General features: G+C 41.2%; 1 protein-coding gene across 1 annotated transcript; it reads right to left on the reverse strand.

Annotated features, from left to right (window-relative positions):
* Positions 1–263: 263 nt before the first annotated feature.
* Positions 264–17,207, reverse strand: il4i1 (interleukin 4 induced 1). The gene is made up of 7 exons (XM_061925944.2): positions 17,177–17,207; positions 16,459–16,673; positions 14,546–14,658; positions 9,882–10,083; positions 4,101–4,169; positions 3,863–3,999; positions 264–1,182 (listed from the first exon to the last, which is right to left on the reverse strand). Exons 1-7 carry the CDS (start codon positions 17,205–17,207, stop codon positions 417–419), a joined length of 1,533 nt encoding a protein of 510 aa, XP_061781928.1. The 3' UTR covers positions 264–416.
* Between the last annotated feature and the right edge of the window lie 781 nt (positions 17,208–17,988).

Genomic DNA, 17,988 nt, shown 5'->3' on the forward strand with positions numbered 1-17,988 from the left:
ATAACCACATAATTTCCCCATTGTGGTTTGAGTCTGGCCGTTAAGTTCACACCAATAAAACTTAGTACTCATGTCATAATAACGGAGTGCAGGCCGCAAACAGCCCGGAGGAATTATGTACACACAGTAATGCTTTACCCGGTTTTGTGAGATAATCACTACTTTATAAGCTCAAATCCGCTACAATATGTACCAGCATGAATAAAGATATTTATACAAATACAAACAAATAACAAATACATTATATATTGTGGGCCCTGCGATGAGGTGGCGACTTGTCCAGGGTGTACCCTGCCTTCCGCCCGATTGTAGCTGAGATAGGCTCCAGCGCCCCCGCGATCCCAAAGGGAAAAAGCGGTAGAAAATGGATGGATGGATTATATAATGTGTGTTAAAATAAAATATTATATTCTTGATTAAATGGTGAGGTCATTGATATTTTTTGCGGCTCTCAGGGCAGATTTCATTGATGTTTCTATCCAACCATGAGGTAAGGCAGTGTGTTCCCCTGCAAAGTGCACACGTCCCTCACTTTCAAACATTTGACTTGCATAGATGCCCTGGTAAGGCGTGAAAAGGGCAAAGGCTCCAAAGCTGTAGGGATCTAATCCCCACTTTTTGACCAGTCCTCCTGTGAATAGAGGCCTGATGTCCTCTCCGTGGATCTTCACCAAGTCGTCCAGTACGACAGCCATCAGATCGTCCTCGCTCATACCTTGGAAGAGGGTGGAGTCATCAGAGCACGTGTAAGAGGCCAGTAGGGCACCTGCATCTGTTCCAGAGAAACTGTGGCTGGGGTAATAAATAAAGCGAGAGATTCTGTCTGTTATGCTCTTGCCTCCCCTGATGCCTTCTTGCTCCCAAAAGCGTTTCCTGAAGCTGAGTATCACTTTGGTGGTGCTGATGTAGTGAACCAAGCGTAGGGCTTCCATCTTGTCCCTGGAAAGAGGAGGCTGAAAGTCAATGAAACGGGTCGCCTTGGCTGTGGCTGTAACCATGGCGTAGTCCACCGTCAGGTTGGTCAGGGATCCTGGATTATGGCGGTCCTGGTATGTGATTGTTACATTCTTGCCTCCCGTTTGGTTGATGAGTTTGACTTTGGAGTTGAGTAGAGTGGTGGCGTTTAACATCTTGTAGAAAGCCGTGGTGATCTTGTCAAAGCCACCTGTCACTTCAAAGTACCTGTAGAAGCATCCAGAGGATAACCTTTACATTTAGATCTGTTAAGTTAAAAGTTAAAGTTAGAGTACCACTGATAGTCCCACACACACACACAAGGTGTGGTGAAATTACCCTCTGCATTTGACCCATCCCCATTTTCACCCCCTGTGAGATGAGGGGAGCAGTGAGCAGCAGCGGTGGCCATGCTCGGGAATCATTTTGGTGGTTTAACCCCCAATTCCAACCCTTAACGCTGAGTGCCAAGCAGGAAGGTAATGAGTCCCATTTTTATAGTCTTTGGTATGACTTGGCCGGGGTTTGAACCCACGACATACCGATATCAGGGCGGACACTCTAACCACAAGGCCACTGAGCATGGTTTCATGTTTAAATTATGTACTGTATTTTCCGGACTATAAGCCATTACTTTTTTCCAACGCTTTGGACCCTGCGACTTACAAAATGGTGCGGAAAATTTATGGATTTGTCTTTGCTAACGGCCATAATGTTTTGTATTCAACAAATAGTTTTCATAAAACACCCACAGAGACACTCAAAAGCATACTTGCCAACCTTGAGACCTCCGATTTCGGTAGGGGGGGGTGGGGGGTGGTCGGGGGTGGAGGCGTGGTTAAGAGGGGAGGAGTATATTTACAGCTAGAATTCACCAAGTCAAGTATTTCATATATATATATACATATAAGAAATACTTGACTTTCAGTGAATTCTAGCTATATATATTTATTTTATTATATATATATATATATATATATATATATATATATACACACATATATATATATATATATATATATATTTATTTTATTATATATATATATATATATATATATATATATATATATATATATATATACACACATATATATATATATATATATATATATATATACACACACATATATATATATATATATGTATATATATATATATATATATATATATATATATATATATATATATATATATATATATATATATATATATATATATATATATATATATATATATATATATATATAAATAAGAGAAATACTTGAATTTCAGTGTTCATTTATTTACACATATACACACACATAATACTCATCTACTCATTGTTGAGTTAAGGGTTGAATTGTCCATCCTTGTTCTATTCTCTGTCACTATTTTTCTAACCATGCTGAACACCCTCTCTGATGATGTATTCTGCTTCGTCTCCGTGTTGTGTGCGCAGTTATGCACTCTCTAAAAACCGTAGATGTTATTGTCACATATGCATGTACAGTAGATGGCAGTATTGTCCTGTTTAAGAGTGTCACAACATTGCTGTTTACGGCAGACAAACTGCTTTACGGTAGACAAAAACGTGACTGCTGTTGTTGTGTGTTGTTGCCAGGCTGGGAGGACGTTAATGAAACTGCCTAACAATAAACCCACATAATAAACCAAGAACTCGCCCTCGATCATTCTACAGTTATATTGTGATCGGGCAGGTACGCTGTTTATATTGTGGGAAAGTGGATGTGAAAACAGGCTGTCGACACGTCACTCAGGTCCGCATGGAGCAGGAGGGGTCGTGGCCTCCAGCTCTGCCTGAATTTCGGGAGATTTTCGGGAGAATATTTGCCCCGGGAGGTTTTCGGGAGAGGCGCTGAATTTCTGGAGTCTCCCGGAAAATCTGGGAGGGTTGGCAAGTATGCTCAAAAGGTGTGTTATTGTTTGTGCTATGCCGCAATCTTTTGGACAAGTTTGCTCACTGCCGGTGAAGCGGAAATAGTATTTCCTTCTGTGTAAAGCCTTGAACCGGAAGTACAAGTGCCGTTCCGTCTGCCAGTCATCAATAGTGATTATACTCGTATGGTCTCTTAATTTATCACTCTAGGCAAAGTTTGTAAGTTTTACAATGTAACTAAAACAATTAATATCTACCAGTACTAAACTCTCACATGTTTGATAGTAGTGTTTTCATGCATATTTATACATGCTATCATAATGTAATCAAGTCAGCGTTGTTAGCATCAGCTAATATGCTAACACTTTTACAAGTTTCTGTGTTAGTATTATTAACTTACAATAACATTGTTTTTGCATTGTTTCAGTTTCACAAATTCCTCAGTAAATTCACCAAAACGTCATCGTAGAGTTATTGAGTGTGTTTAGCTGATTGGAAAACTAGATTCCGCTGCTATTGAGTCCATGACGATGACTTCTGTTCTGTTTGATCAGCCGTTTTACTGCCGTGGTACAGAGTATGTTTGGACACAATTAAGGTACCGGTATGTAAATAAACATTTACACAATCTTTCTGTGTAAATAACTCATTTCACAACTTGTCTTTATGCGGCTTATAGTCTGTTGCAGCTAATAAATGGAAACATATTTTTTATTTAAAATTTAGTGGGTGCGACTTTTATACTGGTGCGATCTATAGTCCGGAAAATACGGTCGGTTGTAAAGTGTATGAAGTGTTTTAAGAGCAATGAAGGTGTTTATATGTGAGTGTGAAAGCTGTGTGTAAGGCTTATAAAAACTTTAAATGCATATAATATTCATAAAACTCATGAAATAGTGTGCCTGCTTTGCAAAAATTCTGTTATCAGGAGGGATACGCTCCAGAGATCCTTAAAAAACATACAGGTTTAAAAATACAGAACATGCCAACCCTTAACTCACCCACAAAAATATAAAAAAAAACATTTCTTACTCTGTGTTGTCACTGATGTCCATCTGCATGTAGAGCGACTCAACAATGGATGTGTAGTATAGGCTGTCCTCATTCAGGATATCTCCAATCATTTGCAAGGCGCCACGACTTAGATTGCCCTCTTTTACCAAGTATTGCTATTGATACGACAGTACGTTCATCAAAAAATAATTAGTATATTTCAACTTTATTCTTTGCGTAGTTGAATTAAAACTTTGTTGACATGGATATTTCTTACTATGACAGAGTAGGAATCATATTTGTCCAATACAGCAGTGCAGTTGCTCGTCTGAAGGTCATCCCTCACCTGTGCAAGGATTGCAATACAGTTACAAAACAGAAACAACACATTAATAAAACATTTTTTGAAACCAAAGAAGAAGATTGAATAGAAATTGTGTGTGAAATGAGAGGTGCTGAAGCTGAACGGATTCTGAAAAACTGTACAAAAAATTTAGAATTACAAGGAAAATATTTTTGCTGTTGATCTGATTGGTGTTGGGATGATTGGCATCGGTTGATAATTGTGGAGGCAGTAAAACTTCCCAAGACCTAATGGAGTTAGTGTTACGTGGAATTGGGAATTGGGAACATTTGCATCTAGAAATTGGTTTCATGTTGAAATGGTTTGAATAAGTTAAGACATTTGAAGAAAGAAAATCTATAATTTCTTTGGGAATTTTTGTGCCGGAAAATGTGTTCAATGTCAAAAATACATAGCCTGAATGTTGTGAGTGAGCTGAATGTCTTGGGTTTGGAAAGGTGTGACTCAATTGGAAAATGTGAAAATAGCATAGATTCTTGCAAACCAAATACAGTTGATGTACCTGTCAATTGCGACCACTCAAAGGCAATAGCAAAAGTGACCACAATAAACAAGTGGCCACTATATGCAGGTTAGGAGCCATTAGTTGGATGCCGTACTCAAATGTTGACGCTGGATACGACGGGCGGCGTTGGATTTGTAAACACAAGGGATTGGATGTTAATAATGGCAATTATTTTTTTGTGACGGGGAAAGAAGAGAGCTGCTCGTTGCTGTTATTAACAAATTATTACATTTAAATGTTATAGAAGAAAGAAATTGATGACAAGAAAACAATTCACCCGTAGCAAAAAAGTAAACAAATAACAGCAACTGGGACTTCTTCTATCTTTGGTATTAGTGGCCGATATACAGAGGACCGGACAAGAACTATTAAGAGATGCAACATAAGTGGTCGCTGGTTGCATTTAGGTTCAGAGTAAACTTCATTGTACTTTTAGGAAAATGTGTCTTGGGCATTGTGTTACATTATTGCTTCCTAGAGTGGAGATGATACAATCACCTGGACTGAAAACAGAAAATACAATACATTGCATTTAAAAAAAGAGATCTACGGAGACATTGGACAATTTCTAGTGCCAAGTACTTAAGCGCTTATGTTCATTGCACATTGCTCTATTGCATTATATATATTTTTGTGTATTTTTCAACAGATTTATAGAAGCTGAAACAAATGATGATTTGAGATGGTTCTGTGTGGAGTTTGCATGTTCTCCCCGTGACTGCGTGGGTTCCCTCCGGGTACTCCGGCTTCCTCCCACCTCCAAAGACATGCACCTGGGGATAGGTTGATTGGCAACACTAAATTGGCCCTAGTGTGTGAATGTGAGTGTGAATGTTGTCTGTCTATCTGTGTTGGCCCTGTGGTGAGGTGGCGACTTGTCCAGGGTGTACCCGGTTATCCGCCCGAGTGCAGCTGGGATAGGCTCCAGCACCCCCGTGACCCCGAGAGGGACAAGCGGTAGAAAATGGATGGATTGTTTTGTGCATGTTTGTGAATTTGTTGTTCAATTGTACAGTTCGGTTGACAAACCACACTATGATTCCCTATTAGATCAGACTCTCTAGGATAGTGTTGTGGACCCTCCGTCATCTTATTATTATCTAATGATTGTCACACACACACAAGGTGTGGCGAAATTTGTCCTCTGCATTTGACCCATCCCCTTGTTCTTGCAAAATGTGTGACTTCTCTGTGACCCTAGATAAGTATATGTTGTCCCCTCGTGTTACAAAAATTACTTTTAAAAAGTAATTAATCATAGTTACTCGTTACTTGACCAAAAAAGTGTTTAATTGACTAGCGGGATTACTTTTTTAATAATGTATTTCATTACCTGGGGAAAGTAATTATTGCGTTACTTAAAAAAAAACAAGTCAAATATCTGGCATAGGCATAGTAGAGACATTTCATGAGAGCAGAGTGTGTGTGCGTGTGTGCCTTTAAAAGTCTCATCTGTGTTTGTTAGCTTAGCAGCGGCAGGATTATGTAAGCGTTAGTTAATAAAGAGATTGTATGTGCTTTAATAGCTGTCTTTTATCGTTGTCCACGAATTTTAGGATTGCAAGCTTGCCACTTTGATTTGTTGTTCATTATTCCCTCTTGGCAGTAGTAGTAGTGACTATATGTGTGTGTGTGTATGTGTGTGTGTGTGTGTATGTGTGTGTGTGTGTGTGTGTGTGTGTGTGTGCACCTAGCCCAAATGTTGTTTGCTTTGTGATGTTGCTTCTTCCTATTTAATATAAAGTTAATTTTAGTGTGGTGCTAGTTTTTGCTTTTATTAGTAAAACGTTATTTCCTGCATTGAACTTTCTGTTTTTCTGACGCTGTCTTGTTGACAACCACATTAAAAGTAGCGTGCAAAATTACAAAACCCAGAAGACAGAATACAATGATTTGCAAATCCTTTTCAACTTATATTCAATTGAATAGACTGCAAAGACAAGATACTTAACATTCGAACTGGCAAACTTTATTTTTTGAAAATATTAGCTCATTCGGATTTTGATGCCTGCAACCTGTTTCAAAACAGCCGGCACAAGTGGCAAAAAAGACTGAGAAAGTTGAGGAATGCTCATCAAACACTTATTTTGAACATCCCACAGGTGAGCAGGCTAATTGGAAACAGGTGGGTGCCATGATTGGGTATAAAAGTAGCTTCCATGAAATGCTCAGTCATTCACAAACAAGGATAGGGCGAGGGTCACCACTTTGTGAACAAATGCGTGAGCAAATTGTTTAAGAACAACATTTCTCAACGAGCTATTGCAAAGAATTTAGGGATTTCACCATCTACAGTCCGTAATATCATCAAAAGGTTAAAAAAATCTGGAGATATCACAGCACGTAAGCAGCAAGGCTGAAAACCAACATTGAATGCCCGTGACCTTCGATCCCTCAGGCGGTACTGCATCAAAAACCAACATCAGTGTGTGGATATCGCCACATGGGCTCAGGAACACTTCAGAAAACCACTGTCAGTAGCTACAGTTCATCGCTACATCTGTAAATGCAAGTTACAACTCTATTATGCAAAGCGAAAGCCATTCATCAACAACACCCAACAACGCCGCTGGCTACTCTGGGCCCGAGCTCATCTGAGATGGACTTAAGTTGAAAAGGATTTGCAAATCATTGTGTTCTGTTTTTGTTTATGAATTACACAACGTGCCAACTTCACTGGTTTTGGGTTTTGTACATCAAACACATTGTTAACAGTGTTGATACATCATGACAGTAATCTGCAAATTAAAAATACAATTTTTGGGATGTAGTTTCCTGCAGTCATACGTGTAAAGTGTAAAAAGGATAGGTGAAAGCACACAGTCTTGTGTTTAAAACATGACTTTTCTCTGTGGGGGTTATTTTTGTGGTCACTAACACAGGTTTAACTAATACATTTGTGTTAGATACAATGTGGAAGTGTGGAAAAAGTGGTCTTTTTTAGAATGTGAAAAAAAATATTTTCGTCCCCCGAGATTGGATTTCCTGCTCTGAAACTCAGAGAGTCTTCGGAACCGCCGACCAGCTGACCATAAACAGTATATATCATACCCTTGAGCAAGCCAGTACCCCTGATACTACATCATCAGCAGGAAAATGTGGTAATAGTGTCAACGCGCTTTGAGTACCTTGAAGGCACAAACCCCAAAACCAGTGAAGTTGACACATTGTGTAAATCGTAAATAAAAACAGAATACAATGATTTGCAAATCCTTTTCAACTTATATTCAATTGAATAGACTGCAAAGACAAGATATTTAATGTTCAAACTCAGAAACATATTTTTTTTTGCAAATAATCATTAACTTAGAATTTAATGGCAGCAACACGTTGCAAAAAAGTGGGCAGAGGGGCATTTTTACCACTGTGTTACATGGCCTTTCCTTTTAACAACACTCAGTAAACGTTTGGGAACTGAGGAGACCAATTCTTGAAGCTTTTCAGGTGGAATTCTTTCCCATTCTTTCTTGATGTACAGCTTAAGTTGTCATAATTTACGCTTCATAATGCGCCACACCCACACTCTTTTACTACAAAGCCACGCTGTTGTAACACAATCAGAATGTGGCTTGGCATTTTCTTGATGAAATAAGCAGGGGCGTCCATGAAAAAGACGTTGCTTGGATGGTAACATATGTTGCTTCAAGACCTGTATGTACCATTAATGGTGCCTTCACAGATGTGTAAGTTACCCATGCCTTGGGCACTAATACACCCCCATACCATCACAGATGCTGGCTTTTGAACTGTGCGCCTATAACAGTCCGGATGGTTCTTTTCCTCTTTGGTCCGGAGGACACGACGTCCACAGTTTCCAAAAACAATTTGAAATGTGGACTCGTCAGACCACAGAACACTTTTCCACTTTGCATTAGTCCATCTTAGATGAGCTCGGGCCCATCGAAGCCCCCGGCGTTTCTGGGTGTTGTTGATAAATGGCTTTTGCTTTGCATAGTAAAGTTTTAACTTGCACTTAACAGATGTAGTGACAAACTGTAGTTACTGACAGTTGTTTTCTGACATGTTCCTGAGCCCATGTGGTGATATTCTTTACACACTGATGTCGCTTTTTAATGCAGTACCGCCTGAGGGATAGAAGGTCACGGGAATTCAATGTCAGTTTTCGGCCTTGCAGCTTACGTGAGTGATTTTCCAGATTCTCTAAACCTTTTGATGATATTACGGACCGTAAATGGTGAAATCCCTAAATTCTTTGCAATAGCTTGTTGAGAAATGTTGTTCTTAAACTGTTGGACAATTTGCTCACGCATTTCACAAAGTGGTGACCCTCGCCCCATCATTGTTTGTGAATGACTGAGTATTTCGTGAAAGCTGCTTTTATACCCAATCATGGCACCCACCTGTTCCCAATTAGCCTGTTCACCTGTGGGATGTTCCAAATAAGTGTTTGATGAGCATTCCTCAATTTTCTCAGTCTTGTTTGCCACTCGTGCCAGCTTTTTTTAAACAGGTTGCAGGCATGAAATTCCAAATGAGCTAATATTTGCAAAAAATAACAAAGTTTACCAGTTCGAACGTTATGTATCTTTGCAGTCTATTCAATTGAATATAGGTTGAAAAGGATTTGCAAATCATTGTATTCTGTTTTTATTTACGATTTACACAACGTGCCAACTTCACTGGTTTTGGGTTTTGTAGAAAAGCAGTGCACTATACAAGTATAATCAATTGACCATTTTACCAATAAATGCCACAATAAACGAGAAAGAGGAGTATTTCCGGTGAGTAATACTTGTGACCAGCAAAATGCTGCAGATAGGCTGTGTCGAAAATTGTCAGAATCGAGTCGTAAAAATATGCAGGCCATTACACAAAATAATGAACTACCCGTTAGTAGAAAACAGTAACAGCGTTAGTAACATAGCCGTATTCCTAACATTGACACTAACGTGTGTGTTAGTGCTCTTTAGCTTTAACACTGATAGGTTCCAGGTTTGAAGACATCCATCCAAACATTTTGTACTGCTGGTGCTGGAGCCTATCCCAGCTGCACTCAGGCTCAAGGGTTGTACACCCTGGACAAGTAGCCACCTCATCGCAGAGCCAACACAGATAGACAGACAACGTTCACACACAAGGGCCAAATATGTTTGATCAATTGAACAGCCTGTGTAGGAGAAGCTGCAGAGGATAATGACGGACAGACGCTGACTGTGACAAGTACAAACCTTGTCCAGAGTCTCACTGAAGAGTTGGGCCGCTGACTTCCCCCTTTCTCTTTCATTCAACGTGTAGTTCAGCACGCTCGGGTTGTTTTTCACCTGGTAGGTTTTCTGCAGTATTCCGTTCACCAGATAGTATGTGTTCAAGTCTTCTTGGATAAAGGGGTTCAAGGGAATTTGTAATTTGGAGGCAAAGGACAGCAGAATCCTGTGAACACACAGCATGATACTGCAAAAACTGGGATGTATATTCATCTAATGGTTGTATTTGATGCATGCAGCGCACACAGGCAAATGTGGATATTCCTTTAATCATCTTTTTTTGGTTCTCTTCCAACATTTTAAAGGGTTTTGCGACAAAAAACGTTATGTATGATGCTCTACTAGTACTGGGCGGATTGATCAATTTATTAATAGTATCAATGCCAAGGGTATTATCAGTACAGTATAGGATTGACACTAGTGGAGTCAATATTTAAACAATTATCTTCAATGTTTATTTTGACAAGTATCTGTGTTTTGTATGTTTTGTACAAATTGTTACAATACACATATTGTTAAAATATGAACAAATACGTTTTGTTTAAAAAAATATTTGCCATGGGTCATACTCCTGCTGACTCTCATCCTGCTGTGCGCTCTGCTGAGAGCACCGCGGGCCAGGCCCACGCGCGTTTCCTCTCCCTCTTCCGCGCGGCTGCCCTTGATGAGTGACCAGCCTTCATAAGCCAGCGCGTCTTGAGATCTAGTGCCAGAACGTAGCTTCTCGTACCCAGTACAGTAAGCCCACACGTCTCCAGCCTTTTCTCGCATGTAAATTCTCTCTCCCCGTGTTCCCTTCCCGCCGTGTTCACTGTCTCTCGTGTTGTGTCGTCCTCCAGCTTCCCGTCGTCCTTCCTCGTCGTCGAGCTGTGTGTCTCGTCTTCCTGGACCCCTATTGGGTCCACTCTTGCCTTCCTGGACTTCGACCTCACGCCTGCCCACTGACCACGAGGCCTCGCTCGCGCCTGCCCTCTGACGTCCGAGCCTGCTTTTCCCCTTTTGGACTTCCGCCTCGATCGCAACACGCACACTCAATAGCCTCTGGTAACCACACTCAGATAATACTTACACATAGTCACACTACATCTCTTTGGGCTAATGACACACCATACTCACATACTGAGCTGCCAATAAACACACTGACAACTAACGACGTCATCGCCTCTCTGCCGTCTTCTTCTCCCACTGTCCTGTCACAATATTTTTGCTGTTTAAAATGTTTGTGCTGTGTTTTTTACGGGGCGGCGCCCATGTGGCGACCCGATCAGTGTTCCCGTTCTGTCCACCCTGTAACTGCATGTCTGTTCTTGGACGGAGTTGTACTAAAATGTAATTACGTTGTACTTTTTAAGCACAATGCCAATAAAGTTCTATCTATATTGATTATAATCATGTACAACAAATTAACAGTAAAATTACAAAATCATAAAATGAGCTTTACAAATTTCAAGAAAAAGTATCAGCATGATTATATTGGATCGATCCCAAAATTTGCAGTATCACCCATCCTTATGCAAACGTTTGGGCGATATAATAAAACTTTATTTAACATTTTTGGAAATACTAATATACAAGAATACATATTTAATGTTCAAACAAACAAGTATATGCTAAAAGCCAAGATATTTTTATGTGTTAAATAGCTTTAAAATAACCCTTAATGGAAAAAAAATAACACGCCATTTTTGGAAAGCCATATGTTGGGATATTCACAATACTGTCACATGACAACCACTCCAAATTTCCTAGACATCACTGAGGGACTTGATCAGGTCAAGTCATGCTAAATTTTTGAACCTTTAAGAAGGCTTCTTTATTTTTGCAGCAAGTTGAAAGGCAGTGTCTGTGTGGCTGCATCATCATGCGAGGCCACCAGTATTTGACAGTTAATCTGTTATTACTGAGATGTGTTATCCATCCATCCATCCATCTTCTTCCGCTTATCCGAGGTCGGGTCGCGGGGGCAGCAGTCTAAGCAGGGAAGCCCAGACTTCCCTCTCCCCAGCCACTTCATCCAGCTCCTCCCGGGGGACCCCGAGGCGTTCCCAGGCCAGCCGGGAGACATAGTCTTCCCAACGTGTCCTGGGTCTTCCCCGCGGCCTCCTACCGGTCGGACGTGCCCTAAACACCTCCCTAGGGAGGCGTTCGGGTGGCATCCTGACCAGATGCCCGAACCACCTCATCTGGCTCCTCTCGATGTGGAGGAGCAGCGGCTTTACTTTGAGCTCCTCCCGGATGGCAGAGCTTCTCACCCTATCTCTAAGGGAGAGCCCCGCTACCCGGCGGAGGAAACTAATTTCGGCCGCTTGTACCCGTGATCTTGTCCTTTCGGTCATAACCCAAAGCTCATGACCATAGGTGAGGATGGGAACGTAGATCGACCGGTAAATTGAGAGCTTTGCCTTCCGGCTCAGCTCCTTCTTCACCACAACGGACCGATACAGCGTCCGCATTACTGAAGACGCCGCACCGATCCGCCTGTCGATCTCACGATTCACTCTTCCCTCACTCGTGAACAAGACTCCGAGGTACTTGAACTCCTCCACTTGGGGCAAGATCTCCTCCCCAACCCGGAGATGGCACTCCACCCTTTTCCGGGCGAGAACCATGGACTCGGACTTGGAGGTGCTGATTCTCATCCCATGTCCGAGTTTTTGCCTCTGCGACCGCTGAAGCCGCACACCGCTTGGCCTGTCGGTACCTGTCCGCTGCCTCGGGAGTCCTATGAGCCAAAAGAACCCGATAGGACTCCTTCTTCAGCTTGACGGCATCCCTCACCGCCGGTGTCCACCAACGGGTTCTAGGATTACCGCCACGACAAGCACCAACTACCTTGCGGCCACAGCTCCAATCAGCCGCCTCGACAATAGAGGCGCGGAACATGGTCCATTCGGACTCAATGTCCAGCACCTCCCTCGTGACATGTTCAAAGTTCTTCCGGAGGTGGGAATTGAAACTCTCTCTGACAGACGTTCCCAGCAAACCCTCACAATGCGTTTGGGCCTGCCAGGTCTGTCCGGCATCCTCCCCCACCATCGCAGCCAACTCACCACCAGGTGGTGATCGGTAGAAAGCTCCGCCCCTCTCTTCACCCGAGTGTCCAAAACATGAGGCCGCAAATCCGATGACACAACTACAAAGTCGATCATGGAACTGCGGCCTAGGGTGTCCTGGTGCCAAGTGCACATATGGACACCCTTATGTTTGAACATGGTGTTCGTTATGGACAATCTGTGACGGGCACAAAAGTCCAATAACAAAACACCGCTCGGGTTCAGATCCGGGCAGCCATTCTTCCCAATCACACCTCTCCAGGTTTCACTGTCGCTGCCAACATGAGCATTGAAGTCCCCCAGTAGAACGAGGGAATCACCCGGGGGAGCACTCTCAAGTACTCCCTCGAGTGAATCCAAAAAGGGTGGGTACTCTGAGCTGCGGTTTGGCGCGTAAGCGCAAACCACAGTCAGGACCCGGTCCCCCACCCGAAGGCGAAGGGAAGCTACCCTCTCGTCCACCGGGTTGAACTCCAATGTACAGGCTCTGAGCCGGGGGGCAACAAGAATTGCCACCCCAGCCCGTCGCCTCTCACTGCCGGCAACGCCAGAGTGGAAAAGAGTCCAGCCCCTCTCGAGAGAACTGGTTCCAGAGCCCTTGCTGTGCGTCGAAGTGAGTCCGACTATATCTAGTCGGAACTTCTCCACCTCGCGCACTAGCTCAGGCTCCTTCCCCCCCAGCGAGGTGACGTTCCACGTCCCAAGAGCTAGCTTCTGTAGCCGAGGATCGGACCGCCAAGTGCCCTGCCCTCGGCTGCCGCCCAGCTCACATCGCACCCGACCTCTATGACCCCTGCTATGGGTGGTGAGCCCATTGGAGGGGGGACCCACGTTGTCTCTTCGGGCTGTGCCCAGCCGGGCCCCATGGGGACAGGCCCGGCCACCAGGCGCTCGCCATCGTGCCCCACCTCCGGGCCTGGCTCCAGAGGGGGGCCCCGGTGACCCACGTCCGGGCAAGAGAAATCTGGGTTCCTTAGTCGTTTTCTTCATAGAGGTCTTCGAGCTGCTCTTTGTCTGATCCCTCACCTAGGACCAGTTTGTCTTGGGAGACCCTACCAGGGGGCATCAAGCCCCAGGACAACATAGCTCCTAGGATCATTGGGACACGCAAACTCCTCTACCACGTTAAGGTGGCAGCTCAGAGAGGAGAGATGTGTTATTAGATATTAATTTGCTTTGTCGTCTATAATACAAAGCTAATGAATGCTGACATAGACATTATTTTCAGATAGCTTAGCAAGTATTGACCTATATTAGATTGGTTTTAGTATCTTTAATGGTCAATGGGGATGCATCCTTCAATTCATTTGAATGTGTCCCTGAGTGGAAGCAGTTTGGACAACCCTTGCATAGTGATGTCCATGATCACGCACCATCATTCAGGGAGTGCTGCAGCACCGCATCATACAGTACCTACTTTTCATTGTTTTGTGCAAAATTATTTTTTTAAATAGTGATGCTTGTTTAAAACTTGGAATTGGATTGTAAATTGAACGTTTGATTTGAAATGATACATAACATTCATAGCTGGCAACAAAATACATTTAAAATATTAACAAAAAGCAGCACACTCACTTGTGAAAGCTGGGGATTCGCATGGCCCCCACCTCTGCATACCAGCCTTCTCTTGTGTTCCTGAAGGTCTCTATACGACCTCCGATGCGGTGGCTGGCTTCTATTATGGTTACCTTGGTGCATCGGGACACAATTTCAGTCATGTACAGCCGCTTGTTGACAATAATGAGGAAAGTAACGACTGTATTTTCCGGACTATAAACTGATACTTTTCTACAACGCTTTGAACCCTGCAGCTCATAAAACGGTCCAACTATTTTTCTTATTTTTCTTTAATAATGGCAGTAATGTTTTGTATTCAAGAAGTGGTTTTCATACACTGAAAAGGTGTGTTATTGTTTGTGGTATGGCGCCATCTTTTGTACGAGTTGGCTCACTGAAGGTGCTGCAGGTTGAAAGGATAACCGTCCACAGCGTTTCCACTTGAAAGGATTCTTAATTTATCTAGCAATGTTTGTAAGTTTACAACTAAAACAATTCATATTTATTAAACCATCCCATGTGAGATGTCTTTAGGATATACTTGCCAACCCTCCCGAATTTTCCGGGAGGCTCCCGAAATTCAGCGCCTCTCCCGAAAACCTCCCGGGACAAATATTCTCCCGAAAATCTCCCGATTTTCAGCCGGAGCTGGAAGCCACGCCCCCTCCAGCTCCATGCGGACCTGAGTGAGGACAGCCTTTTTTCATGACGGGAGGACAACAGGGTGACAAGAACTAAATCATCCAGACTAGAGATAAATTGTATTATTATGTTTACCTTACCTAAAAATAAATATATTTATTAATTAAAAAAAAATAATTTTTTTTTACTATATTTTGCTAAAAACATCAAAATTTATTGTATTTTTATTTGTATTTTTTCCTGACTTCTTATTACATCCAGCCATAGAATTATACATTCAAATAAACATATTTGAAATAATTGATTTTAAATTATCATGATAATTCATTTAAAATGACCATATTTAATTATTAAAATAATTGCTTGTTTATCAACAACTTTAGCATTTTATTCATTACATTTTGAAACTCTCAGAAGCCAAGTTATGTTATATTCCTTAATATTTATTTATGCAAGTTTGAAGTATCAATTATCTAAACACAGTTTTGTTTGCATATTTTCAGGATGTAGATATATATATATATATATATATATATATATATATATATATATATATATATATATATATATATATATATATATATGTATGAAATACTTGACTTGGTGAATTTTAGCTGTCAATATACTCCTCCCCTCTTAACCACGCCCCCCAACCACGCCCCTCCCCACCCCCGACCACGCCCCCACCTCCCGAAATCGGAGGTCTCAAGGTTGGCAAGTATGCTGTAGGAATGTTCTCATGCATATTTGTACATACTATCATAGTGTAACCAAGGTAGCGTCGTTAGCATTAGCGAATATGCTAACATGTTTCCAAATGCATTTTTTGTTACTATTAACTAACAATGGCATTCTTTTTGCATTGTTTCAGTTTCGTTAATTCACCAACATGTGGGTTTGGCAACAAAAAGATTTGTTTGATGCTCTACTAGTCGTGGGCGCATTGGTCAATTTATTAATAGTATCAATGCCAAGGGTATTATCAGTACAGTATAGGATTGACACCAGTGAAATCAATAGTCTGTTTAGATGGTTGGAGAGCTTGCTTCCGCAGGTATCAGGTCCATGATGACTACTGTTTTGTTTGATCATCTGTTTTACTGTCGTGTGAAAGGCACCGTTTGGAAGCAAATAAGATATGTAAATAAACATATACAAAATATTTCGTACCAGTATGTATCTGCGGCTTAAAGTTTGGTGCGGCTAATATATGTACAAATATATTTTTGTATGTACAAATATATATTTTTGTTCTTTACGCTCTATAGCTCGAAAAATACCATATTTACCTTGTGTCCGACATCTTCCAAAAACTTGGCTGCGGTTAGTCCAGCGATGCCTCCTCCAATAATTGCGACATGTTGAGGCGTCTTTGTGGCAGGAAGACCTTTGTCCACTATATTCAGAAGCTCACTGTAATCTGTGTCTTGGAGACAGTCAAACAGAGGGTCTCCAGTGATCCCACTCACTGCAAACACTACTACTCCCACAACAACCAAAGGAACTGATGAGACAAGGGAGAGAGACAAAATGTGCATGTAAGTTTATAAAACTGTAAAGTAACGGCCAATCCATTTTCTTTGTATCGCTTGTCATTAAGGTAACAAGCCAATCAAAGGACACATATATTGTATGAACAACCACACTTACACCTGTACAAAATCTTGAATTATGGTAGTATTTTCTGTCTAAAGTTACAAAATATAAACATAGACTTTCTTATTAATAATGCATGCATGTTTGTGTGTTCAGACTTTACCAATCACCTGAATACATACATTATACCAAAACAAATGAATTCAATTAGAAATTACTTTATTAAAATAAATAAGACATACCTAATCATTTGAACAAAACAAGTCAAATTAAATCATTGTAAAAATAAAAACAAATTTACTTAAAAATATAATATAAATACAATTGTACACAATTTGAATACATGCATTTTCATATATACTGTAATAAATCTATCTGTGTGAAGCTTGAAACAAATGAACAAATACTTACCGAATTTGCAGAGTGACATGTGAGTGATCATGTCGACAACGGAGCGCCACAGACTGGATATTTTCTTCGTTCTGTTGACAGTGTCAGAGGAAAATGACGCCTACGGGCAAAAATGTACTGTATTGTGGGTTAAGAGCTCATTAATATGGTTCAAAACAAATATCTTCTCAAGGATGTTAAGTTTAAAACTTGACTGTTGACAAATGAGCATAGATTCTGATCTTACTCACCTTTAACAAAGGTAATGTCTCATCAGTTGTCATCAGTCTATTCATGATTGAGAAGCGCAAGGAGCTATACCCTTATCAAGAATACGTATGATATTTATCCGTACAAAAGCAGCCTCTAAAACCTGTTAGGTTGGATTGGCACACAAAGTAATTTAACGTGGGACTGTGTGGGTCCTCAGGTCTTCTAGCAAGATTTTCCCACACCAGCTCAAGAGTCAACCACACTGAACAAATAAGATTAGTGAGGTTATACTAGGCAGCACAGCTCATTTCCTCCATATTAACACATTTTAGTACTTAAAACTACCAAATTGGCATTACTCTAAATGTGCTTTATCTTGTTGGAATTAACCAACTTCCTTTTTATAATAGGTGTATAGTATTAAGTATAGTAAGGCAAAATGTAAAGAAATCAAACTTACCCTTTCTCAATTTGTATCACACAACATCACTTTATACAATACGATATTAAAAAAAAAAAAAAACGCGGGAAAAACATTTGAATTTTCCCCACCTTGCATAAAGATGGGAGACGTTACCAAGAGAATTGACTTATGCTGTGTGATGTACTGTACATTGCAG

Source organism: Nerophis lumbriciformis, linkage group LG30 (genome assembly GCF_033978685.3).
Source record: "Nerophis lumbriciformis linkage group LG30, RoL_Nlum_v2.1, whole genome shotgun sequence".
Taxonomy (NCBI): Eukaryota; Metazoa; Chordata; class Actinopteri; order Syngnathiformes; family Syngnathidae; genus Nerophis; species Nerophis lumbriciformis.